The 25428-nt window shown below is 37.9% G+C and overlaps 4 protein-coding genes and 3 non-coding genes across 10 annotated transcripts; 3 read left to right on the top strand and 4 right to left on the bottom strand.

Annotated features, from left to right (window-relative positions):
* Nucleotides 414-495, top strand: TRNAS-AGA. The gene has a single exon. It is a non-coding gene; the product is annotated as a tRNA-Ser (tRNA).
* On the top strand, nt 604-685 carry TRNAS-AGA. The gene has a single exon. It is a non-coding gene; the product is annotated as a tRNA-Ser (tRNA).
* TRNAS-AGA lies at nt 801-882 on the top strand. The gene has a single exon. It is a non-coding gene; the product is annotated as a tRNA-Ser (tRNA).
* On the bottom strand, nt 1369-2473 carry LOC18778914 (photosystem I reaction center subunit III, chloroplastic). The gene has a single exon (XM_007211923.2). It carries the CDS (start codon nt 2181-2183, stop codon nt 1494-1496), a length of 690 nt encoding a protein of 229 aa, XP_007211985.1. The 5' UTR covers nt 2184-2473; the 3' UTR covers nt 1369-1493.
* LOC18778761 (transforming growth factor-beta receptor-associated protein 1) lies at nt 2775-13702 on the bottom strand. 4 transcript variants are annotated; one of them, XM_020562690.1, is made up of 15 exons: nt 13222-13454; nt 11615-12820; nt 10328-10603; nt 9626-9822; nt 9350-9491; nt 8213-8485; nt 7990-8062; nt 7234-7282; nt 6261-6549; nt 5824-5879; nt 5090-5158; nt 4804-4915; nt 4469-4558; nt 4037-4207; nt 2775-3556 (listed from the first exon to the last, which is right to left on the bottom strand). In XM_020562690.1, exons 2-15 carry the CDS (start codon nt 12752-12754, stop codon nt 3464-3466), a joined length of 3030 nt encoding a protein of 1009 aa, XP_020418279.1. In that variant the 5' UTR covers nt 12755-12820; nt 13222-13454; the 3' UTR covers nt 2775-3463. The 4 variants fall into 4 exon arrangements, with proteins under 4 accessions (XP_020418279.1, XP_007214553.1, XP_020418281.1 ...); XM_007214491.2 differs by having other exon boundaries at nt 11615-12804; XM_020562692.1 differs by having other exon boundaries at nt 11615-12388; nt 13222-13446.
* On the bottom strand, nt 14259-18007 carry LOC18781283. The gene is made up of 2 exons (XM_007211302.2): nt 17679-18007; nt 14259-16365 (listed from the first exon to the last, which is right to left on the bottom strand). The coding sequence occupies exons 1-2, from the start codon at nt 17889-17891 to the stop codon at nt 14539-14541; spliced, it is 2040 nt and encodes a 679-aa protein (XP_007211364.1). The 5' UTR covers nt 17892-18007; the 3' UTR covers nt 14259-14538.
* LOC18779170 lies at nt 24708-25240 on the bottom strand. The gene has a single exon (XM_007212274.2). The coding sequence runs from the start codon at nt 25141-25143 to the stop codon at nt 24928-24930; it is 216 nt and encodes a 71-aa protein (XP_007212336.1). The 5' UTR covers nt 25144-25240; the 3' UTR covers nt 24708-24927.

Below are 25428 nucleotides of genomic sequence, written 5' to 3'. Positions count from 1 at the left end.
ACAGATTTTTTTTGAAAAAAATTATATACTAAGAGTAGTGATTTTTAGAGGGGTGGAATGTAAATTTTTTTTTTTTTTTTTTTTTGAGTTACAACGATATTCTATTCTAAGAAGAGGAAGAAAGTTTCGAACCCTGACCAATTGGGTGATAAGAGAAAGGGCAAACTACTAGGCCACTTCGCATCCTTTGGAACGTACAATTTATATGTGCACATATGAAAATATATAAATATGGGGCATTTTAGTGCACGGGTCCTTTTAGTGTCTAGATAACTGTGAGTTAGCAAAATAGGGATGAATTTGTAACACTTATTATTTGGTGTGTATGAGAGGTGAAATGTCATGTGAGCGGTAGGAATAAAAGATTAGAAGTTTCCATTAGATAATAAAACATGAACGTCAATGTTCATCGGGTGGTCGTGCCGGAGTGGTTATCGGGCATGACTAGAAATCATGTGGGCTTTGCCCGCGCAGGTTCGAATCCTGCCGACCACGTTTTTTTTTCCGTCGAAAGAAGAAAACACTATTATAATTTTTTATTTTATTGTTTCTCTTGAATGTGTTTATAGCACATAATAAAACATGCACGTTAATGTTCATCGGGTGGTCGTGCCGGAGTGGTTATCGGGCATGACTAGAAATCATGTGGGCTTTGCCCGCGCAGGTTCGAATCCTGCCGACCACGTTTTGTTTTTCCGTCAAAAGAAAAAAACACTATTATAAATTCTTTTTTTTATTGTTTCTCTTGAATGTGTTTATATTATACCACATAATAAAACATGAACGTTAATGTTCATAGGGTGGTCGTGCCGGAGTGGTTATCGGGCATGACTAGAAATCATGTGGGCTTTGCCCGCGCAGGTTCGAATCCTGCCGACCACGATTTGTTTTTCCGTCAAAAGAAGAAAACACTATTATATATATATATATATATATTTTTTTTTTTTTGGTTCTCTTGAATGTGTTTATAGCACTTTTTGGGCTTCTACAAGTTGGGTTCTTGTTGGGTCATATATTGTTCCGATTTCATTGCCCAATTGTTGTGGCTTTGAGGTTGGCAATTTGCTTACAACTGGGACTAACAAAATTCTTTGCTTTTAACTTCTCTGTCCATTTTATATTGTACCATTTTTTGGATCATCAATGAAGTTTTAGACCCCAAAAATAGAAAACTTCTTGATTGTATAAACTCGATTTCTTCATGGTGATTGGAATTTGGAAGCCACTTTAAACCATAAATTTAAGGTGACACATGAATGCATGCATCCTAACTCCTAAATTCGATTCTCCTCTCTCCTAATATCGCTTGTATAAAATAAAAAAAAAGCTATACATGACATGAACACCATATGACTCTAAAGTGTTAGGTACCACAACTAGGACTGTTAAGCGGATCAGTTTGAAACACAAGCATTTGGTACATATAATAATTCCAAGTAAAATTTTACAAATTATACAAGAAATTCAGAACAAATAAAAGCCAACCCAAAAGCTTAAACGTCCTTGGCAATAAGTTCACCGTTCACGAGCTCTCTGTAAGCAGCCACAGGCCAGATGAAGCCTCTGAAAACCAAGCTAGTGGCCAAAGGCACATCAATGATGATCTCCTTCTGCGTTGGCTTCTTGTCATCCCTGATGGCAATCAAGTAGCTCCTGCCAACCCACCCAATCCACCCAGCAATGTACAGGAACAGAATGCCGGGGGTGATAAACTCACCCCAGTGCCTCTGGTCACCGCTGACAATCAAATGGGGAAGCCCATCAGAGCCACAGAGCAAACCCTGCTTGCCATAGTTGGCAAACCTCCTCTGAGTCTTCTCTATGGTGGCGTTGATGGCCAGGGCTGGTGCACTGTCAGGTGCATAGAGCTTCAGTGAAGACTCAAGCTTCTTGATCTGCTGCTTCTCACGTTTGGCAAACTGCTTGGAGTCTTTGCATGGGGTGAGGCCTGCGATGTCTGCAACTGCAGGCATGGGAGCTGAGCCCAGGAGGATGGAGGACAGGGCAAGTGCAGCAGAGAAAGCCTGCATTGGTGATGCAGTGGATATTTTCTCTGGGGTAGGGTTTGGAGTTTGAGAGGCTGAGCAGAAGACCACGGTCCTTGGCAGTTTTGTGGCCAATGGGGAGCTGAATTTTGGCTTCAACATGGGTTTTGAGAGGTTTGTGGGAATTGTGAGAGACATTTTTTTTTTTTCTGTTTTTTTTCCTCTCTATTTTTCTTTGGGTTATGGGATTGTGATGAGGAACAGAGAGGAAGGAGAAGATCTGGAGGGGATAGTGTGGAGGGCAGGTTTTTAGATTCTCGGAGGAGAGATTGGTGGTGTAGGAGAGAAGAGGGAGAGTGGATAAGGTGGAGGGAGTAAGGAGGCTGAGTTGGATGATTGTTATTGGTTGGGGGTTGTTTAGTTGTGGGTTGATTAAGATTTTCTCTCACTCTATCCTACCAGAAAAGCCATCTGCAGATAATGAGAAAGTCTACCGCGACTTGTGGGTATCGTGTGCTTCCCATTAACTTAAAAAAAAAAATTGAAATTTTTTACCCCTTTGGTCCTTCCTAATCTTCAAATTCAAGAACATGTGCATTCCCTATTATCCCAAGAAAAGAAAGTATTACCATTATCTTTAGCATTGCTAATTTATGTTCAACAAAAACATTTTTTATTATATATTTTGTGTCAATATAAACAAGCTTTCTTTCTTTCTTCAATATTTATTACCAATTCGATGAGGCCAAACATCATAAAACAACTTAAAATTTGGAAACACAGCCTACGTATTAACTCTACCATTATTATGATGGGGTCTTGGAAATTCTGTGTTGAGTTATTTGTACACTGTACGTTGGAACATGTTAAAAAAATTTGACAAATTTTTTATGACAGTTATTGGGCAGCCAGGAAGTTTATGTTCAGACTACATACATGACTGCAATGCAGCATCCCAACACCTCAACTCAAATTATACAGTATCTAAGAAACATTTGTCGATTTTAACTTGGACTCTTGAAAACTCAGTATTATTACTGGCCCTGGCTGTAAGGTGCCATAGAGCAGGAAATCGCTAGTCGCATCTCCAACTTCTACGCCTGCATGTTTCTCTAGAGCTTCATCGGGTCACAAACGAATTGGTAACCAAGATATGGTGCTTGAAGTTTCTTTCCCATGACAAAGGTGGGCTTGCTAATGATAAAAAAACTGCACAAGAAACCCTTGTATTCCGTGTAAAGATCATAAAGTTTGCCACATGGAGCTTCTTTTGTCGAATGATTACAAACTTGGGACCCGAGTCCAACATAAAGACGGAAAAATCTCGACTCCCAGAACTTCAGCAATACACTTCAAGATAACTTTTGGATTTGTCAAAAACCTGAAATCTGAGCCTCAAGGAAAATTCATAGAGCATAGACTCAAAGGCAGCCCAGCCCCAAATCTTCAATTTCATTTATCACACATACTCTTTTGGATTATCGGGTCACAAGCCAACCTGGTTTTACTAGGACATCTTGCTTAAAGTTGCGACCAGTGACCGAAGTAGACTCACCCTGACGACGGAAACACTGCACAAGGAAGGAAGTAAAATTTTGAAAATTCTGTGTTTAGCCATGAACAAGTAATATGGATAACTATAAGAACTAGATGTGCTCAAGACTTATGTACTAAAGCAGAATGTTTGAGTACTGGAAGGTTGCATAACACTTCCAAAGATCTTATTGCATGTAGCAGGTCACCGAACTGGTTTGCCTTAATTTCCCTTGCTCAATATTGTATGAACACGTGCAAAACAATTCTCATAACTTAAAGAGTATTCTCTGAGGCCGGGGTAAAAATTTTTGAATCTTGTGATTGATGAAAACAACAGTCCCTACTCCCAAAAGTGCATGTGCTTCCCAGTGTCTCAACAGTGAACCACATGAGACATCTTAGTAACGCTATAACAGTACAATACCAGTTTTATTCTGCAAAGCTTAGTAAAGGGGGACTATTGAGATTCAATAAAATCATCCTCATTACAGGATTAAAAAGTCAGAATCACCAACCTTGTAACAGACTACGGTGTCATCTGGGTACATAGCAAAAAGTTTAGTTCCAAGCCGTGCATGGCAAGAATCACAAAGGCTTTCATCATTGATCTGCACATGCCTCGACTTTTCCTCCAATATTGCTAAACTTGCATCAGTATCTAGAGCACGGGACAGATTATGCACAATCTGAAAAAGCAATCATGTATCAGCTCAATAGGGGATGAAAAGCACGAAAACATGGAAGAGGCTTCATGCAAGAGACTGATTTGAGTAAAACAGATATCTAAAGATAGCTTGCCCAGCAATCACAATAAAAAATTAGAATGACTAATTCAATTATCATATTATGGAGGAAAATAAATGAAAACTGCAAAGCAAATGAATGAAATTTTTTTGGTGACCTTATAGCTTAATGCCAAGAACCTGAAACACAAGCAAAAAACTTACACGTCCTTGACGGTAATGATGAAGCCGAGCTCTCAACATTCTTAATATAGTTTCAGAGGCAAGTTGAAGGGGCATATCAGGGGACAATCTCTGCAACATTAACCAGAAAATTTGTACAGAACATGAGAAACATGATGTTTCAAACATCAAATATTTGGCAGAGTCCTCAACAACAGAATTCGGCTATTAACAAAAGCAACTAAAGAAGTGTATGCGCATCCGTGAGACCTTCCATTTTCTCTTCTCACCTCCAAATTCCCAAAAACCTCAGAGAGAGAGAGACGTGAGAGAGAGAGAGAGAGAGAGAGAGAGAGAGAGAGAGAGAGTCTTTATACCTCTAAAACTTGCAAAGGATCCAATGATTCACCATGATTGTGAAGTAGTCGTACAGCTGCTTTAAACATAGGCTCTTTACCATCTTGTGGATCCAGATACATATCAAGTAACCTGAGTTTCACAAGCACAAACAAGGAAAATCCGGAAGCAATTTTAGATACATCAGAGGCATACTTCACATGTGTGTGCTTGCATGTGTTTATGTGTTTTTGTGTGCTCATGTGGGAGAGAGGGAGAGAGAGAGAGAGAGAGAGAGAGAGAGAGAGAGAGAGAGAGAGAACCAACTGCATATAGACATCTGGCCTCCCAATCTCAGCACAATATTGCTCAGCAGCTTCACTGTTTTCCAGCTTCCTAAAAAGCCATTGTATATTAGTTGGCAGAACTTTGCACCAATTCGGTTTTCATCTATAGAACAATTATTTCTTCAAATTTCAGCTCATGCCACTGAATCCCATGTATTTGGGATTAAACTACAGTTACTACTACGCTCCAATATGCCTTAAAGTGTAATAAACCATTCTATTATCCAAGCTAATTTAAACCATAAACCTAGCAAAAAGAACAGAAACTTCTAAGCGAGAACATAGATCAGCACTTACCAACTTACTATTAAACCCCATAACTGAAGCATATTGGACACCGCAGAAGGTGGTAGACAATATAATGGGGAGAGAGGGAGAGCGAGAGAGAGAGAGAGAGAGACAAAATCTGAAAAAATATCTTAATATTTCTCAATACAATTTTATGTGCTATAATATAAGCTCTTACCATTATTACTAGTCATAAACCTCAGAAAAGATGACATAGAAATTTATGAAATGCACAAAAGAAACACCATTGTCAAGGTAACAATGAAATTTATCATTGTTTTCTCTTTCTTGAAAAAAACAGGGATGGTGGACATTCACATACAACAACAAGCCTCATCTTGTGCCAAATTAATGTGAAATGATAACCACATGAGGTGGCATAGGATATATTGTTGTGAATATTTTAGAAAGGAAGATGAAACTTACAAGGCCAAAATTTGGAGCACCAATGCCTCTTGCCCTAGTTTTTTATAAAGAATAGCCTGTTGAATAATCCAGAATCAGAGACAAGCAGTAGCAGTATCAAACAAGAAGACAATCATTTTGGCACTACAAATTATCAATGCCATCCATGAGTGACCAACAGCTAAAAAAGCAAGCTTAATAATTAACTTGTCCAAGGCCTCAGAGTACATAATCATTATATTCAGCTAGCCATGATTTTACTGAAGTTTTGTGTTTTTCGTGTTTTGTATACAGTTTTTTTTTCAATCTTAGTAGGTCAGGCTCTTTTTTTTTTTGGTCTTCTTGTTTGATAGAGGATTTTTCCTCTTGATTATCAATACAATGTTTCTATTCAAAAAAAAAAAAAAAAGGTTGAGAAGCAGAATTCAAGACAAGGTCCAAAATAAGTAACGACAAACCTTCTCTGACCACAATTCTGATCCCTCAATCAAGTCAAGAACCTCCTCTGGGTCATACAAGTCAGAAGCCTCTAAAAATATCTGCAGTCTTTCCCGAACAGGACTTTGAAAGATCAAACTTGTCCTATGATCAGAAATGTTTGTCTCTTCTGTTCTTCCAGGATCAAGGTTTTGAGAAGCAATTTCTGATTGAAAAGCTTCAATTGCTGACTTGGCCAGTGAGAGAGCATATAATGTGTGGAACTGACTGTCATACGATTCTTGGTCTTCAATTAACCACTGAAGGTACCTGTGCAGATAAAGAGGTTTAAATCAAATCTGTGCAGTGAGGATCAATTCACATAAGGAAGAACTTTTCTTTTCTTTTTGAAAGTAACAAGTGCAAGTAAGAAATAAAGAATATGACAAATGCATTTGATAAAATAAATGACACTGCCGGAAAAGTGAGATAAAAGAATAGCACTTTGACGAAAATATTGCACAGGTAGTTTATCATGGTTACCTTGCATTGTAAGTTATAATGGTAACTATATGATTCCACTTTGTGCTCTTACAAACTGTGGCTGACACCATGAAACCAAACTCAATAATGCCACACAATTTTAAAGATTATTCCAAAAAAAAACTATGGCAAAGTAGGAAATGCCAGTTATTTACAGCTCTTTTTGCTGGAAGAGCTCAAATATAATGCAAAACTGGACAACCAGGGAATCAGTTTCATTCCCTGGCCAAAGAAGTAATTCTCAGAAAATGTAGGCCAAACAAAAGAGATTTTCTGACTTCAGATGGACACAATTTCATTTACTTCCAAATGGTTAGAGTGAAAAAATCTTTGGTACAGGAGGTTAAATGAACAGTACAACGACCTCAAATCCCCAACTGCATACATGTTGACACTATATGACTTTCTACCATCATCTAAACTCCCTCAGTTCCATGGGAAGATGTAGTGCAGTCCCGGTTATTGGCATACCTTTGGAAAATTTCTACCTTCTTTGGATCAATAGCTGCAATAACTTCATCTGGAATAAAAAGAGCGAACAATATTGAAGGATCAACCACAAAAACAATTTTTTCAAATAAATAAAAACAGGTTTATGCATGATCAATAACCATTGATGCCATACAGACAACAAAACAACATGTTAACACAAAAGTCTAAGATGTTTTCTTATAAAAACAAATTTCAAAAAGCTCATATAACAACAGTTTAAAAGAAGTAGAGAAATTTTCTGGTGCCTTGCTTCATAGAGATGCTCAAAATGAATGCCTAGATGAGCGCATTCTGGCTCAATTGACAGGTGGAGAGACATAAAGGTGTAAACCTCTTATAAATCACTCCCTTAACAACTGGATAATTTCCTTGTGCTTTGGTGCCTTTTGGGTCAATTTCAAATTTCCATTTTTTAAAATTCAAAATCCGTTATTACTAAGATACTTTTCCTTGGTGGCATTCAATAAAAGTTGCAAACATAATTATAATTGACAATGAATTGTCAAACCAAAATGCAAATGAATACTAAAATTCTGAATTGAACTTGATGGAAACTGAAATAGTTCATTTTTTTTATATCAGAAAAAAGAAGAAGATTTTATTAAGAATAAGATGAAACGTGGATACAAGTACTCTGTAGGAACTATTCATAAGAAAATTTACACAAGTAGCAACTTCAGGTATGCTTAACTATGAAGTCAAAACCATATTCATCAGGGTATGAACAAATCCCACCTGGTGGAAGTTGATTCACTCTTTTCTCTGATGTTAAAACCTGAACTGCAAAAACCTGATTGATGTCTGCAACCTAACAAGACCAACCAGCTCCTTATTAAACATTGGACTTGTGAAGCACAACACCTTTAGCTTTCTCTAAAATAGTCAAAATTGTGAAACTAAAACAAGACAAACCATCCAAGATAAAGTAGAAACAACACTGCAGATAATTAACACATACCCATCCAAGATGTTGTAGAACAAGCCCTGGATCAGAAGACTCCTCAAGAAGCTTTGATGCCTCAGCTGCAGCAGTCTCCTTACCAGAGACAATATTTGTACCACCATCCTGTGGGCCACTCTCCATGACAGGGTCTTTCCAAAGGCCAGATGAATAATGTCTTGCCAAGACGCGCCAGATACCAAGAGCCTTCGAGCTCATTCCTTTACTTGCATATAGGAAGGCAAGTGTACGTAAATGCCCAGAGTCATCTAGCAAAGTTTCCAACTCCTCCTGCACCGCCCATGCAAGTTCTACAGTCATCCTTCAAGCAGGCTCCAGACAATGGCCTCTGTTTTGCAATGCATTGGAATGCTAAGATTGTTTACCAACATCTTCACAGTGCATTGTCTTGAGGCCTATAAAGTTTGTTGCTTTTGATTCCAAAACTACACATAAATTTAATGTCTCCAAATCCAGGACATGTGCATGGTTCTTACAATTGCTACCATCATTTGGTGCCCTTTCTAGCTGGTTAAAATCCCAAAACCGTGTCTTAGAAATTAAGTACAGACGGAATCTCAACCCAGCCCCCTACAATATGAAAATGAAGCTTTTCTATAGTCCAATTTGAGGGAAAATTTATGTTGATTTCATCTTAGCTTTTCTTTCAACTACAGTAACCATCAATCTCCTTTTCTTATCCTAAGAATCACTACTTCATTTTCTCTGATTTACACTCTGGTACAAATAAAAAAAGCAGACATCCTGAAGTGGATGAAGGGTCTACAATGACAACACTAGTTTTTCTTATGATTCAAATAACAGTTAATATACTCAATAGTTCTCAAAACACCATCTGATAACCTTTTTCCATCCATTTCCTTTGGTACTAAACCAAAACCAAATCTTTGGCACTAGATCATATATCATCTCCTTTTTTGTTTTTTACTTTTTCTCAATTCTAAGTAGTTGTGTACGACATGAACCATTCATATTCACAGGTTCCTTCTAGGAAGAGGACTAGAAGTACTGGAGGAGGAAACAGGAACTCCCCGATTAGGAAAGTTGTAAAAGTACAAATCCTTGGGCATGCTAAACGAACATATCAGAGGAAATAGCAACGGTGAGAAAAAAAACACAAATAAGAACACATACCACAACGCAAGAATTTGCTGATGATGCCAGCTTCTCCATGTTATAGACATTATTTAAAGCTCTATAGAGGTACATTAATAGAGTGTCAACTCCCTCCTTCACTGATGGAGTCAACTCTTTCTCACGAGAAACCTCCAAATACCTGTAGCAAGAATGTGTATACAAGAAGATATTATGATCCAAATGCTAGTTGCCAAAAAATTAAATTCTGGATAAAAAATGCAACAGAAATTAAGAGGAAAAACATTTGGCGAATAACCAGTGGTATGCAGTCACCTAGTAATTGATTTGATGGCAGACTCCAACAAATTATCTCTACTTGGGGGATTCAGGAGAAATGCATCGTCTACCACAGTTTCTACACCTGCTTTCCTGAGAAATATTGCCCTTTGGATTGCCAACAACCCGTCATCTACAACATCTTCCAGAGGCGCAGGGGGAGGATGCAAACCCCAATAGCGGTTTCTAGGAACCTAAAAACACAAGTTCTATGCTATGGTTACAATATTCAGAAGGCTTACTAACACAATAGTCTGCACCAACATTCAAATTATTTGAGAGAGTATTTTCACTGACTACTACAAAAGCACAAAATAGTTCTTTCATAGTTGTTCGCATTCACACTGTAGTATTCATTGTTACATAAAACATATAAATGAGAAATCAAGTATCATTATCCATTTTTCCATCAAACCACACATTGGCTTTTTCTGGTAATTTAACATTCCCAACAAAATGCAACGAGAATTTTAACCTTGATATTCTAATGAGTATCACAGTCCACGTCCTTAATTGCTTACAACACATTTTTTTGGGCAGTTATCTTCTAAAGGAAGCAAGTTTATGATGCAATCACTGAGCTTTAGAGCATGCCAGATTCTCCTCTCCTTTTCTATTAAGGTAGAGACAATATAGGTGAATATTGGAAGGCAGTATACATGAGCTGAATACCCTAATTATGAGCACAAAAGACCATACCAGTAGTGACCATCGATTTGGATCTCTCATTATGAATGGAAATACTTCAGAAGGCTGCATGGCCTCAGACTGCAAAAAGTGATTCACTGCTTCCTCAAAATGCAAGTCGAAAAGCAAGAGAAAGCCCACTTGAGCATGAACAAACGAGAGCATATCCTTTGATAATTCACCCTCAGACTCAAGCTCCTCCACCAAGGAGATGGCTTCCTTGAAGTTCTTTTTTCTCAATAGATCTTTAATCTGTTCTTCAGAAGGTAATTTCCGAAAGCAAACAACCTAGAAATTTGCAACATGGAAAGGACATATAAGAAAACTATGAAAACCAATCAAGCAACCATAGAAAGCATATGCATCACTGTCAACTCTTAAAGGTTAATACTTGATCGATCAATTCTCAAACAAACCAGCACAAGCTGCAGTGACAACTGTGTTCACGTGGAAAGCTTAAAGTTTATGAGCTCTAGACCTATATAAACATTTTCAGGTAAAACGTTCTTAAAGTATTTTGCAAAAACATGTTTATGATTATAAACACGCAAATCACTCAAGTCTGACCAAATATACAGATACTATAACTTTAATGAGTCTATTTGGCTTTAATCAAATTCAGGAGCAAAATTTCTCAGCAACAGACTAGACAACTGAAACTTGCAGGTTTTTGGCTATCTTAGTCTATAGAAATTATAAATGTATAACAAACCCAAAGAATATATATATATATATATATATATATATTAACAAAAGCTAAAACATGCAATCATGTTCCCCCCAGTCATATGTCATACACAACAGTAAAATAACTGGCAATAATTGATCATAAGGAAACTCATACTTCCCATAACCCATTCCTCACGAGTGTATTTCCATACAACATACTAGATAGAAAGCACTTTAATGAAGGGAACTTCAAGGAATCACTCAACAACACAATTCCTTTTTTTGTACCCAGTTCGAAAAATTTGTTTATAATCTCCTCACATGAAAACCCTTGCACACTGAGTACAATCATCAAACTGATCTTAGCTTAAATGAAAAATTAACTGTAAAGTTAACCATATAAATTAAGAAATTATTTAACATGCGAATTTATACTTCCACTTCCTCTTATTACTCATAAATGCAATTTATCGTTCATTCCAAATGATAAATACAGCACTGGTGTAAAAGAAAAGAGTATACAAACTAAAAACAGAAACATAGAAAGAAAAAAAGGGAAAAAGTTGTACATGTCTGTAATGAAGCTGCATAAAGTCTAAATGAATCATTGGATCAAATACTTTTCCATACCTTGGTGGGTGTTGCAACAACGACAAGATTTCCAGTTCTATCTTCCTCATCTGCAACAACGCATGGCCCTCCTACCCCTTCGCCACCAAAAGTGACCATCTGAATACAAGTACCAGTTTTCTTATGGTACAATTCCAGCTTTCCATCCCTTGCAACAACCACATACGAAGATATCTCCCCAATAGAATCTGGCTTACTATGGAACACCAAGCTACCACCAACTGGCTGCCCATGTGCATTAGCTATGATGCCAACATTGTCCACCAACAAAAGCAAATTCCATTCTTTACACAACAATTTAAGTCGTGGCAGACCAGAACCATCAGGTAACGAAAATATTACACCACTTTGTCCCGTAACGCAAGAAAACAAACTATATCCATTAACCGTACTGACAATTATCGAATCATTGAGCCATACCATTGCCATAACCCCATCAATACACTGAATTTCTTTCAGAATTACAAAAGAACCATCATCAATGTCTTGGTCACTTTTACCTACTCTATTAATCAAAACAAGCTCTATCAATACCAATCTTTTTCCAATCACGACCGAGAAAACATGATTGTCTACACGCTGCTGCACTGTTTCTTTCATTTTCAAGCCATTTGCTCTGATCCCACTTCCCAACTTTTGCAAAAATCGCTGACTTGTGCTCGTATACTCTGACGAATTGCTAAGAGCTGACAAATTCGAACACTCTGATTCACTGCTTCGCAACCTCCTCGTGATGACAGAAATTCCTCTCAAGAAACTCAATCTCTTCACAGGCTGCAACAGAAGTGAATCAACCGTAAACAAAAACCCACCCAAAAGCACCAAAAGCTTCCCAATGTCACCAAATACTTGTATAGACTCCACTGAGGAATTTCCGACCACAACTTTTCGCAAAAGAGAAATGTTCTGCAGGACTGAAGGGCTGTTGGAACGATCAGACCGGGTTTCATCATTGGGATTGCCAGGGTTTACAGAGAATAAAAATAGGGCTCCAAACTGAGTCCCAATGTAAATTAGACACTGGGAGTCAGAGACCGTGTAGATAGCGAGGGATGTAACTTGTGCACGAGAGTGGTCAGAGAGGTTGAAGAATGACAGTGGTTCTAGAACAGTCCGAGCACTAAGTTCGGGCTTGGCCATGGATCAAAAGACTAGTGCTTGAAGGTGAGCACCATAAGATACAAGACACCCTGAAATTGCAAGTAACTAAACACTAATCACAAAGGCTGAGCACTATAATTCTTAGAGCTGTATACCATAAAATAAAATAAAAAGGTAGTATACTATAACTCGAATCATTAGAGCAATCCCAGGTTGAAACTAGACTGAATTGCACAGATAAATAACAATCCGCATTGTTCAATCTTTTTTTCCTTGCCCAACATTATCTCAGACACAAAGAAAAAGAAATATTCTTGTGCAAATTCAATCCCTCGTGCCTTGAAATAATACCCCCCCAATTCCCTACAATGTAAAATACCTAAACCCATGAAAAAAAAAGTGCTATCTTTTTCATTTCACACACTAATTAATCATTTTGCAGATCGAATTGAATTTCTAACAAAAAGAGCAAAAAAAAATGAAATCTTTTGACAGAATATTCATACTTGGGAAGGTATTCGTAGATCGCAGGAAGTCGATAGAGCAAGGCGAAACTCGCAGAAGCTTCTATGGTGGGAAATGCCAAACTGTTTTACGAGCTTGAGACTTTCACACCTACCAGTAGCATCACCAAAAACGTCAAAGGCTCTCTCTCTCTTATATTTTATTTTTCTAACGTTAATTCCTATAGGCTAATATTTCCTCCACCGCCTTCTTTTTCTTTTTTCTCTTTTAATTCGAATATGAGCTTTCCGTTGCAACTTTGGAAGTGGTGGTGGTGCGGTGATGTTAATTTTTGGCCAAATTTCTTGTAATTTGTTTCCGATTAAAAATAGGTGGAAATTATATTACTGCCAAGTCAAATCGCTTTCTTTTTAATTCGGTTCTTATTTCATTTTCGGATTTATGTGGTTTCAATTTCAGCAATCATACCCTTATAAATGGTTGCAATAGAGTCTAAAATCATGATTTTGAACTCAATTGCAATAGCTTATAAACTGTGCAGAAATCAGTTAAAATTTTGAAATGACCACCGTCTTACAAGGAAAAAAAAATGTAATTTGACTTTAAATTATCTATAATCAAATTTTCAATTTTGTTTTGTGCTAATATGTCTTTAGATTATGTACCCCTTTGCATACTTGAGGCTCCCCCTTCTTTTAATCAAAACAATTGCTCTTTTGTGATTACATTTCACTCTTGACTGCTTGCCTTATTTTCACTACTCAATCTTTTATATCGACCTAAGTCCATGGCTGGAAAGTACTTATTTCTTTGAAACTTTCAGTGTTATGGTCACACAACCACGTAAGTGAATCCGTAACATCACGTGATGATGTGACGGTCATATTGAAAAGTTACTAATTTACCATTCTCCCCTTATGGTACTCTTCTTCCGGAAAGTGAGAAGATTTGCCAAGATGAGCTATTTAGCTCTACCACCCAGGAATCGACCAGACTAAGAGAATAATAATCCATGCTTGTTTCTCTCTGTCAAACAATCTCAACACAAGCGCCAGACCAGAAGATGAAAATATGATCCTTAGCGCAAGAAATGAACACAAAGTATGGAATATTAACTTCTAGTAAGAATCTCAATCAATCCAATCCATCATGGAAAAGAAAATGAAGTGTAAACCCCATTAAACAAACAAGCAGCCCAAATAATATGAAGGCAACTACTGTCAGAATTTGTAAAAGGTTAATTGAGAGTTCCAATTGGCAATTACTAACTATTAGTCTACTATGAATTAATCCGCGGATGAATGCTGTATCCCTATTCACACCTTACCCAAGCTACAAGGCTTGTTTGCTCATTGAAGTTAGGCTGCAGGATTAACCCCAAGATTCTGTGACATCCTTACCATGGTAACCATCGTCGGTGTTTCATAGCCGACGGTTGTGCCAACGCTTGTGCGTGAGGTTCCACCTTCGCTCATCGTGAGAATCTGGGTTGTCATGTCACCCCTAGTTGTGGCTCTCTGCCATGAATGTGAGCTCAACCCAGAAAGAACATAAGCGCGCCCGGTCTGTGTATATGATTCCATACTTGCCATTCTATCCCTGATTTCTCTAAGCTCAGCTTCAAGCCAATTACAGAGACCATCCCCAGCTTGTGCTGCTGCTGTTGTTAAGAGAGTTGATCTACGTTGTGCCAAAATGGCCTGTGCACCTTCTAGATTTCCCATTTCAGCCATCACTTGTGCTTCTGTGATACCTTCGGCTACCAAAATTCTATTCCTCTGCCGATCAACCTCCAAACACACTGCCTCGTCTGCAGGGGACCAAGCTTCAGGTCTCAGTATCTCTACCCTCTCACCTACCACCTGGATTAACTCATTTGAGCCTAGATCTTTGTACAAGCATGATACATCCAACAATGGTGTCTTTTTCACGCCTTCCCTATTTCTAGTTCCTGTGGATATTGGAACCGAAAGGTACACCAGAAATTGTTTCTCCTCTTCTGCGTACATATTTCCAACGTCAACAACACCTTGTTGAGACTCATCAGAAATCTCACTCATATGTCTCCCTGATGGTATTGACACAATCTGCACTCCCTGTGATGCTGACCTAACTGTGAGTCGAAGTTCTTGAGCCACAACACTGAGAAGACCACCAATGCACATAGCAAAGGCATCTTGTATCATAGCAACTGATTCAATGAAGGAAAAGGTGCCACCAGATGAATCAGAAATAGCATGCATGGTAGTGGCATCATGGTCAGTGCCAAATCCAAATGCGTGGACTGGAATATTGCTACACCGTACCGAAGCTGGCAATTGGTTCAAAAACTCAGACACCTGGTTTGCACTTGAAGTAGTCTGTGAGCCATAGTTGCAATTGTCTCTGCCATCGGATAAGAGGATGATGCTAGAAACCGGATTCCTTTCACGGCGTTCTTCAAGGACCTGAACTCCTTTCTTGAGTCCTCCCACAATGTCAGTTCCACCATTTGCTCTAAGAGACTCGACTGCTAAAATGGCGCTTTCACGCCCATCAACAGTCATTCTTCGCAGAGGAAAAACCCTTTTAGGAGTAGTTGAGAACGAAACTATGGAAAGTCGGTCATAAGGCCCCAAGTTTTGTATGACAAATTTGACAGCACTCTTGAGAAGGGCAAGCTTTGTGCCAAACATGCTGCCACTTACGTCCAGAACTGTCACAAGGTCAATGGGGGTACGGCCATGGCCATTAGCATCTTGAAGAGGTGGTGCTCGGATGCTGACAAGAACAGGAAATGTAGGGCGAGATTCTGCAACAGAGATAGCAGAGTACTCTGAATAACTCTTGATTGCTACAGTTTGGGGGCCAGAGAGTCGAGTAGGTGAGGTGGATGGGAGAGGTTCATCATCTGAGAAGCTAAGCGGCTCGGGATGGACCCGGGGCTGCAATGGGAGGTGAGACTGGTGACGATGGTAGACATTGGTATGCATCTGACCCAAGTTATTTTGTTGAAGATCTGCAGCATTGGTGGGAGCTTGGAAAGGTACAGCATTCCACTTGGATCGGCAGATTGGGCAGCAAAGGTTTCCATGTTTGACGTTGTTGGCAATACAAACGAAATGGAAAGAGTGGGAGCACTCAGCAGTGAAGATGGCTTGGCCTTGCCCTGCTCTCACATTACTCAGGCAAATGGCGCAATTTTTCTTTACACAAAACAATTTAAACAAAAGTCAGACATCATGAGATGGCCATACCAATGCAGTTATCTTTCAACAACTGTTCAAGATTAACACAAAATGAGAAGGCTTTGATCAACAAAATTGAATGAAAAGAACTTTGCCACATAAATAGACTTTTATACATCGGTATTTCAGCCTGGGGTAATGTTTACAATGTTAAGCAAACACAAGCTATCAAAAAAGCAAATTCGGTGCTAATAAGAATCCGTATCAGCATTATTCTATGGGAAAATAGAAGACTGTCAGTATGGCACAAGCTGAACAATGCAATCCAGCCAAAAGTCATAATAAATACAGCACCAGCATATATTTGCAACATGGAAAAGGGGTGAGGAAACTGTGACTTATTCGAACAGGGAAAACCAGAATTTCATAACCTAAAACTGTAGCAAATTATCTTTTTGTATTACAGATAATTACAGATCAAATGTGCAACATGTTGTCATCTTTTTGTATTAGCAAGACAAATTAAGACATACGTAAAACAATAGTCTTTTAAAATGCAAATAATTAAAAAAACAAAAAGGAAATTCCAAATGTCCAACAAAATTTTTCTAAATTTATAAAAGAGGATATGATATGACATAATTGTTTGGGCGTGCAATATAAGCATGTAGCTTTTGACTTATTCGATTTCTTAGCCTCTATGTCATTGACTTTTTCACTAAACGGAATCACTGAAGATCTGCCTAACATATCTACAAGATGCTTCAAATTATATTGGGAATAATTAGGGAAACTTGGACGACCTTTAAAATAATATTATTAATTAATTAATTAAAAACCCGCAGAATTGAGCCTTAATGGCCAGTGACTTGACAACACACCTAAATAGAAAGAAACGTGATCAAATGCCCAACTGCCACATTTCCAAACTGCCACCGAAGAAACAGCCAAACCAAGACACATTGGGACCGTAAATATAGGAAGCGAATAGGGGCAAATTGGTCATATTGGCGAACTAACTTGATTCTGTTTCAATTAGTCAGAAAACGACGGCCTGTTTCTTTGGGAAAGAACAACTGGCAGTCTCCACCGAGTTTTCGCGGCAAATTAACACTCACTCACACGCCGGAAAGTTCGCGGTTAAAATCTCGCCGGCAACAAAACGAGACGCGAAATTATGAAAAAACCGGGACTGAGATCCCGAGATTAAGGAACAGATTTTCCAGGGAACCAAACAGGCACACAATGGCAACGTACAGAAATTAAATTATTTTAATTAAAGACTAAGCGAATTAAATTGAAAAATATGATGGTGATTTACAATTACTGACCTTGGAGAGGCGAGAGCTGAAGCTGCGAGAGAGCTTGGAGATGGCGGAGGAGGAGGAGGAGGAGGAGCGAGAAGAGGGAGAGGGCCCGACGGTTGCCGAGATTTCGGGGGGAGGAGGACGAGGCGGCCGAGACGACGAGTTGGATGAATCGGACGAGTTTAATGAGAACTTGTGACTCAGAGACTTCTTCAGCTTCCGCCACGTAGCGGCCATTGTTGTAATTAATAAGAATTTTTAACAACAGAGAGAGAGAGAGAGACGAAGAGAGAAAAATAGAGAGAGTTATGTTCTGGTTAAGCAGTAGATGTTTATAGAGAAAGGTGTGTACTTTTTAGAGAGAGAGAGAGAGAGGAGTTAGTCAAAGGGAATCAGGAGACGCATTAGCAAAAATAGAAAGATTTGATTTTTGGTTTTCTTTGTCCTTTTCTTTTTCCAGAGTTTTTTATTGAGATATTTATTTATATACTCATTCTTAGCATTAAAATTATAAATAAACTCTATATAATTTAATTTTTATAAACAAACTTAAAAAATGACAGCTAAATCTATTATATTTAATTTTGATTATTAAATTACTTTGACACTTTATTGAGTGTTTTGAGTTTTTTTTTTAAGGTTTTAGAGTTTGGTTTGTTTTAAGAAATCAATGACAGTTTTATAATTTAAAAGAAGTTAAAAGTAAATCTCCCTTTGTTATTTTCTGATCAATTTTCAGTTGCTTCGCTTGTAAGAAATTATTTACCATAATGTGAGTCATTCAATAAAAAATGTGAAATATTATTATCCCTTTTCTTAAAAAGGGATTAAAGTCTGCTTTTTCTCACCAAAAAAATTGTTTCAATTAGAAGTTAAATAATGAAGCCAATGGGATAATACCATAATGGAAAAAATTATGTTTAGCCTAACCAACGGCCTTAAGTTCGAAATCCCTAAACATCAATGTGTGAATAAATCTCCATCTCCCTTCTTATCTTTGACAACGAAAATATTAAATAATAAAAAATGTTCGTGGCATGTTTACTTATCATGAATAGATATTGGAATTATTCAAATTCCTATTTTTTATGTATTTAGTAACATATGAGTATCGAAATGATTTCAATTCATGACTTCCCCTGCATTTACTAACTCATAATGATTTGTATAGAGCTTGGAGGGGCCATTTCATGAGCTAAACTCTACGCATACACACATGTCATCCCAAAACTACCGCCACGTGGTGACTTCATAGAGTAGACAGATGTGCAGCTTCCTCTTTTATTTACTCACATGAGGTTAGATGGCCTTCCTGCATCTCTTGGTTTGATTCAATAATACTGTAATTCACTCACACCGCACACAGTTCCTTTTAATATTTTTAATGTTTGTCATTTTAAATAATTTTACAAATGTAAACAATAAATTTCCATGACATTGCAGCATACATATACTTTGAAAATATACCTTTCACCTAACCATAGTTAATTTCTTGGTTAATTAAGCATATGCTCCAGTTGGTTTAATTTTAGTCAAAAAGAAATTATGTTCACATAATGTCCCAATCTTTTTCCTTTTTTGGTAAATATAAAAATATCAATATTCCATACTTGTCAATAGAAAGCAGCTCAGACTCAGAATTGCATTAACTTTTTTGGGAGAGAGAGAGAGAGAGAGAGAGAGAGAAAGAGATGGTTTTAACTTTTAAGTATAAAGCCAGATATTGACCAAAAAAAAAAGAAGTATAAAGCCAGCTTTTTAGTCCTGCATTTCTGCATCTACAACAATGAGCCGACGTCGTTTTGGGCGTAGAGGGCTACGATGCCCATGCCCATCGGTAATTTATTTCATTTCATTGTAAACACAAATTAAAGCAAATTTCTAAACTCAAATTGAATAAAATTAAAAAGAGCTGGTGAGCTGGCTTCATTTCATTGGCTACAATATGATACAATATTTGGAAAGGTCACCATGAATATTATTATATATTAACTATATTCAACAGTCCCCTTCTATTGAGGGATCCCTCAAATAATTTTATTTGAGGGACGCCCTTTAGGGTACCCTACAATTCTTTTCCCAATAATCGAAACCATCTATTTTTTAGGTATTCATTCATAGATCATCCTTACAAAAAATTAGACAAATCGGAAACCGTTTCGACATCCAATTGTGTCTTACAAAATCAATGAACACGGTGCTTTAAGAAAAGTACTAAAATTTCAATAACTCAATTGAGTGGTCACATGATATCGGATTCAAGTGATTTTTTGTAGAGATGATCTTTGAATGAGTATCTACAAAATAGACGGTTTGGATTAGTGAAATACAATCCGGAGTGGGGCCTACAAGGGGTGTCCCTCAAATAAGCTTATTTGAGGGATCCCTCAATGGAAGCTCTCTGCTATATTCAATATGGTTTTTGACCTATAAAATTACCAGGGGGGTCATAAACACAAGCCAAAATTGTATCTCCACACTCACATTTGACTTTGGAGCAACCAACCTTCAAGCTCTGCCTCCAAACCATCTGTGTATAATGCAAGCAATCTTTGTTATGAGCACAAGAATTAGTTTTGTAATTGTAGTAACTTCTCTCTTGCGCCCAAACTGCAACTGCATCACTTGCCTTCCAGTCTTGTCCACTGCCCCAGAAAAGGTTCTCACCAAATTTGCTGTTTGAGTGAATCAAAGAGCAATCTCCTTGCCTTTGGTGTGCCCACCAAGAGGCGTATTTCTCTAGCTTTTGACTCCATTTGAGAGGAGGGAGGCCAAGCTTTGATCTTTGAGTGTTGTGAGGGATCAGATATTGCTGGATGGTGTTGTTGGGAGTTGTTGGGGGTAGCCTGTGGGGCTTAGAAAGAGATGGCCAGAACAATGTGGAAAGGAGGAGGTAGGAAAATAGTTTCATTGTTTCCATTTGGGGAGGGAGAGAGAGAGAGAGAGAGAGAGAGAGAGAGAGAGAGAGAGAGAGAGAGAGAATGTGTGTTATGGGTGTTTGTGAAGATCAGAACATGATCTAATGGTGTATATATAGAGGATTTTGTATTATTGCTAATTACTTTTGATAATCATTGTCAAAACCTATAAACAAAAACAACCAATCCAAACAAGTGTGTTATCTTCTACATTGAAACTATAGTAAGGTGCATTGTTTGGGGAACAAAAATTTTATACAACTCAGTAACACATATGATATACAAAAGAAAAAATCAATATTCGAATCGATCTTATATCATATCAAGTCACTAATAAATGACCCAATTAACGACATATTAAGATAACTAACAAGGGAAAACCTGTTTTTACACATTAATTAAGAATAATATTATTATTACTATATTATACTTCTTTTTTTTTGGGTATATTGATTAAGAAGGAATCATTTCACATGTTGTTTTGGTTTTCCCCTCTTTCTTCACAGTACTGATGATGATGAGAGGAATCATTTCACATGTACTTACACTGAAAGGAATGTGAAGGATGAAAACCCTAATTTTTTATATATATAATTATCAATTTTAATTAGTATCGGATCTATTTTTGTACAGTTTTAATTACAATTTGCAACAGATTATATTTTAAAACTGATCTAACACTGAACATTATTAGCACAAATTTGTAAGCTCACATAATATTTGTTCTCTTAATTGTAGAAACACCTTTGACCAACGCGTGAGTCCATGTGAGGCAGAGAGGCACCAACTACTATATATCATTCATGACATGGCTTAGCTTCTGACCCCACAAAAAAAGAAAAAAAAAAGAAAAAGAAAAAAAAAAGGAAGACATGCTTAGCTTTGCATGCATGCAAGCAGGTGTTTATAGTTTCTTTATTTATATATTTTCAACACCAAATATTCACGCATGCAATGCAATTATGCTTATAGTAGCAAAGATAGGAGTTTCTCACCGGCTCTGTGCTTTCTCCGAGCTTTTGGGGTGAAGAACTACAGTTCTTTTTAGTTTGCAAACCCATATATATCTCTGTGAATAACAAAACAAGAAATCTAACAATTAATTTAAATTTTACAAAAAAAAAAAAAGGAAGAAAAAAAGAGAAAGATACTAAAATATTTGAAAAGAAGAAGAAAAAAAGAGAATGAGAGGAACCCTACGTGAAAGTTGTGTATGCTCTAGTTGGTTTATTAATTAGTCCCAAAAGAAATTATGTTCACCATTGTTTGTGCTCAAAACTAGATTATCAGTAGTGGGCTCAAACTCAAAGATGAAGTGTGCTTTAATCTGTCTTCAGTAAGCACTTCGTTTCGGCAAGTTGAGGGCTATCTACAGAGAGAGAGAGAGTAGTATGTAAGACCTAAGGCACTGGTGTGGTACCGGGTGAAGGCTCTCCAATGCTAAATTTAGGCGAAAAAAAGAGGAGTTAACTATTGACAAAGTAAGGGCATAAGTGTTGAATGTGTTGGCGAGTCCTTACTTAGTTAGGATTTTGGTTCCTTATTTTATTAGAATTTTGGTTACTTACCATTTTTTGTTTAGTCCTATTGTAATAGAGATTTACTTCTAACCTGTGATAACCTCTACCAAATTGAGAGTTGTTGGCACTCCTCATTCCTAACCCATCATGGGTCTTTATCTTGTATAGTCACCATCTTTTGTTCATCCTCTCATATGTGTTTTCACCGCACCTAGCCTTCACATGCTTCTTTTCTACTGTTCCAAAAATTTTATTTTTTCATCTTTGTATGCCAGATTGTCTTTCTTCATGTCTCAGCTTCTATATCTTTGAAACTTCATAACAAGTCTCTTTACTCCGTGAGCCTCGCCACCGCTCGTCGAGCCTTTCTTTTGACTGTTTTGCCGGTCTCTGTCTTCTTCGGCAACTCTCTTGAGTTGCCTTTCCGCTTCTCAGTTTGAGCATCTTATCTTTATCTTTGTCTTTGTTCATGATTTGCTGGGTTTCCTCCCTTACTATTCTCCTTTTCTGAAGTTTTTTCTTCATGGGACAACCGTATGCTACCACCTTTCCCTATTGCATTTGTTTCTGCCATGAGACTGGCATATTTAAATCTCTTTACTATTATTTCAATTTCTCTCCTTTCAAATCTCGACCCTTTACCAATGTCGGATTTGATAGGGAGATAGATGCAACTTTATTTGGGTGCTACAACTTTGTTTTTTGGGTGCTGCTTTCTCCAAATCTCGACTCTCATACATCGTCGGATTTGAGGAGGAGTGACACCGCTGCTCATCTATTCCGCTGCAATTCAGCTACCTATCTGCTATGGCTGATTCTTTTACATCTGAGCGTCAGTCAGCTTCTGTTTCTTAAGTGTCACTTCTCTTATGGTTCCGACGACCCATTCTCTTCAGGGAGAGAGCGGGAGTGAAGATAAGTTATATGTGCGATAATGGAAGTATTTGTCACTGTTATTGCTGCTAACTACTATGTCATTTGCTGTACCATTACTCATCCATGTTATGTCTCTTGCAGGGGACAATGTTATTGCTCTTGCGTATTATGACTCTTGCTGGGGACAGTGTTGATTACTGTTGATGATGCCTGTTATGTCCTTGCCTTGTTGCTCCTGCCTGTTATGGTGCCAGTATTGTTGCTCATGCCTTTGCTGGTGTGTTTCTGTTGTGGTTGATGTTGCCTTTGCTTGCTTCACTTTCCGTTGATGTGGTCATTGTCGTTGTTGTTGCTGTGGCCTTGCCCTATGCCTTTGTGTTCTGCCTTATCTACTGCCGTGCTCACAGGGTTTCGGTTTCTGTGTTCTGCCTAATCTACTGCCATACTCACAGAGTTTCTGTGTTCTGCCTTACCTATTGTCATGCTCACAGGATTTTTGTGTTCTGCCTTATCTACTGTCGTGCTCACAGGGTTTCTGTGTTCTACCTTACCTATTGCCGTGCTCACAAGGTTTCTGTGTTCTGCCTTATCTACTGTCGTGCTCACAGAGTTTCTGTGTTCTGCCTTATCTACTACTGTCTCACAAGGCTTTTGTGTTCTGCCTTACCTATTGTTGTGCTCACAGGGTTTCTGTGTTCTGCTATGTGCCATATTTTTTAGGGTTTGCTCTTGTGTTTCCGCTGTGAACTTTGCTTTAGTTTGTCACTTGTTTCACTCGTGGTTGACGAAAAGACTTTCTCTACAATTGGTGCTTATCAAGTATGGTGTTTTGTGACTCGCTTGTCAAGTTGGGCGTGTGAAATATCTTTGCCCAACTTGAGGGGGAGTGTTGACGAGTTCTTATTTAGTTAGGATTTTGGTTCCTTATTTTATTAGAATTTTGGGTACTTGCCATTTATTATTTAGTCCTATTGTAATAGAGATTTACTTTCTATTGTAATTTAGATATATTTCCTATTTTATTTAGGGTTGATACATCTTTGTACTTGTATAAATACCTCAATATCAGAGAAGAATAATAATATAAGTATAGGTGAGTATATCTGAATATTTACCCTACTTTGTTTGACAGAATGACTATTACCTTGTACCCTTGGGGGCAATGGGCTCTATTTATAGAGATTTTGGGGTGTCCCACAGGACACTACCTACAGAACCATTCGAAAACATATGAAGGTAAGGGTTGTTCTTGAGAGAGAGAGTGAGTGGGGTGAATCGGAGTTGGGGTGGTGGGTTGTTGTGTTTGTTTGAGGAGAAAGAGAGAAGAGAGAAAGGTGGTGAATGGTGTACTGAAGAGCCAGGGGTGACGTTGTTGGGTGGCTTCTCGGAGGCTATGCTCAAGTGCTTCTTGGAAAATGACGGCCAACTTGACCCCGACCAGGTCATGGAATTAGACATCTCCGGCCAAGGCTATCAAACTTTGGCTGTCTTCGACTGACTGTAAGGTGTCTGATTGAGTTTTCTTTATAAAAATGGAAGCAGGCATTTTGATGTCTTCTCTAGTTATATGTAAACTTGTTTTTGGTTATTTTGTTATCAACTACAATGCTGAATCACTTGTCAATATTGGGAAAAAAAATCCTCTTCTCTGTTTCCCCTCTCCCCTGTTTTTTGTTTATTGCATTAAGTCTGCCAATTTTCAATTTAGATAAGAAAATCAAGAGTTCAGAAAAACAATCTGAATAAATAAATAAAATTTGTATTTCATCAGTTATTGATTCAGGTTACAACAAATATACACCAACCCACATGCCCAATTGGGCTTTTCTCCCCAACACAGTTCAAAATTCACACAAAACACATAAAAAAAAAATTGGAAAAAAAAAAAACCACACACTCTTTTGCTCTCTGATCTGAACAAGAACAGAAAACATAAGAAGAAGCTAAGGAGGAAGAGGCTCAAACATTGGCAGAGTTGTCGTGCTTGAAAGGATTTGGTGGAGGAGATGAAGGCAGAGAATTATTAGCTCCTGGTGGTGGAGTAGGCACCCCATAAACCTGAGCTGAGGCAATTGCGTCTTTTCGCCCTCTGGCTCTTCCAAAGAAGTAGCACCCAAAACCAAGCAGTATGGTGAACAAAATAAAAGGCAGAGAGATCACCACAACCATACCCATCTTTAGTTTCTTTTCTTCTCTCTTCTTACTAGCTCTCTGTAACTACTTTCACTTCTCAAAGCTTTCTTCTTTCTTTGAGTTCGGATAAGACCGACTGGGTGAGTGTGTGTGTGTATATATATATATATATTATATGGTCTGGTGCCAATCTGGAGGTATCGGATTCTGTCCACAAGAGCAAAGCAAGTTCCAGCATTTAAAGTTCTGGAAAAGGGCAGGCTTAACGTTCAAATTTCTAACGGCTACTTTTAGTGGGGCCAATAGAAACGAAGAAAATGTGGGCCT

This window comes from Prunus persica, chromosome G4 (assembly GCF_000346465.2).
Source record: "Prunus persica cultivar Lovell chromosome G4, Prunus_persica_NCBIv2, whole genome shotgun sequence".
Taxonomy (NCBI): Eukaryota; Viridiplantae; Streptophyta; class Magnoliopsida; order Rosales; family Rosaceae; genus Prunus; species Prunus persica.
The sequence above is the reverse complement of the archived record's forward strand: the minus strand, read 5'-3'. Positions and strand labels throughout refer to the sequence as shown.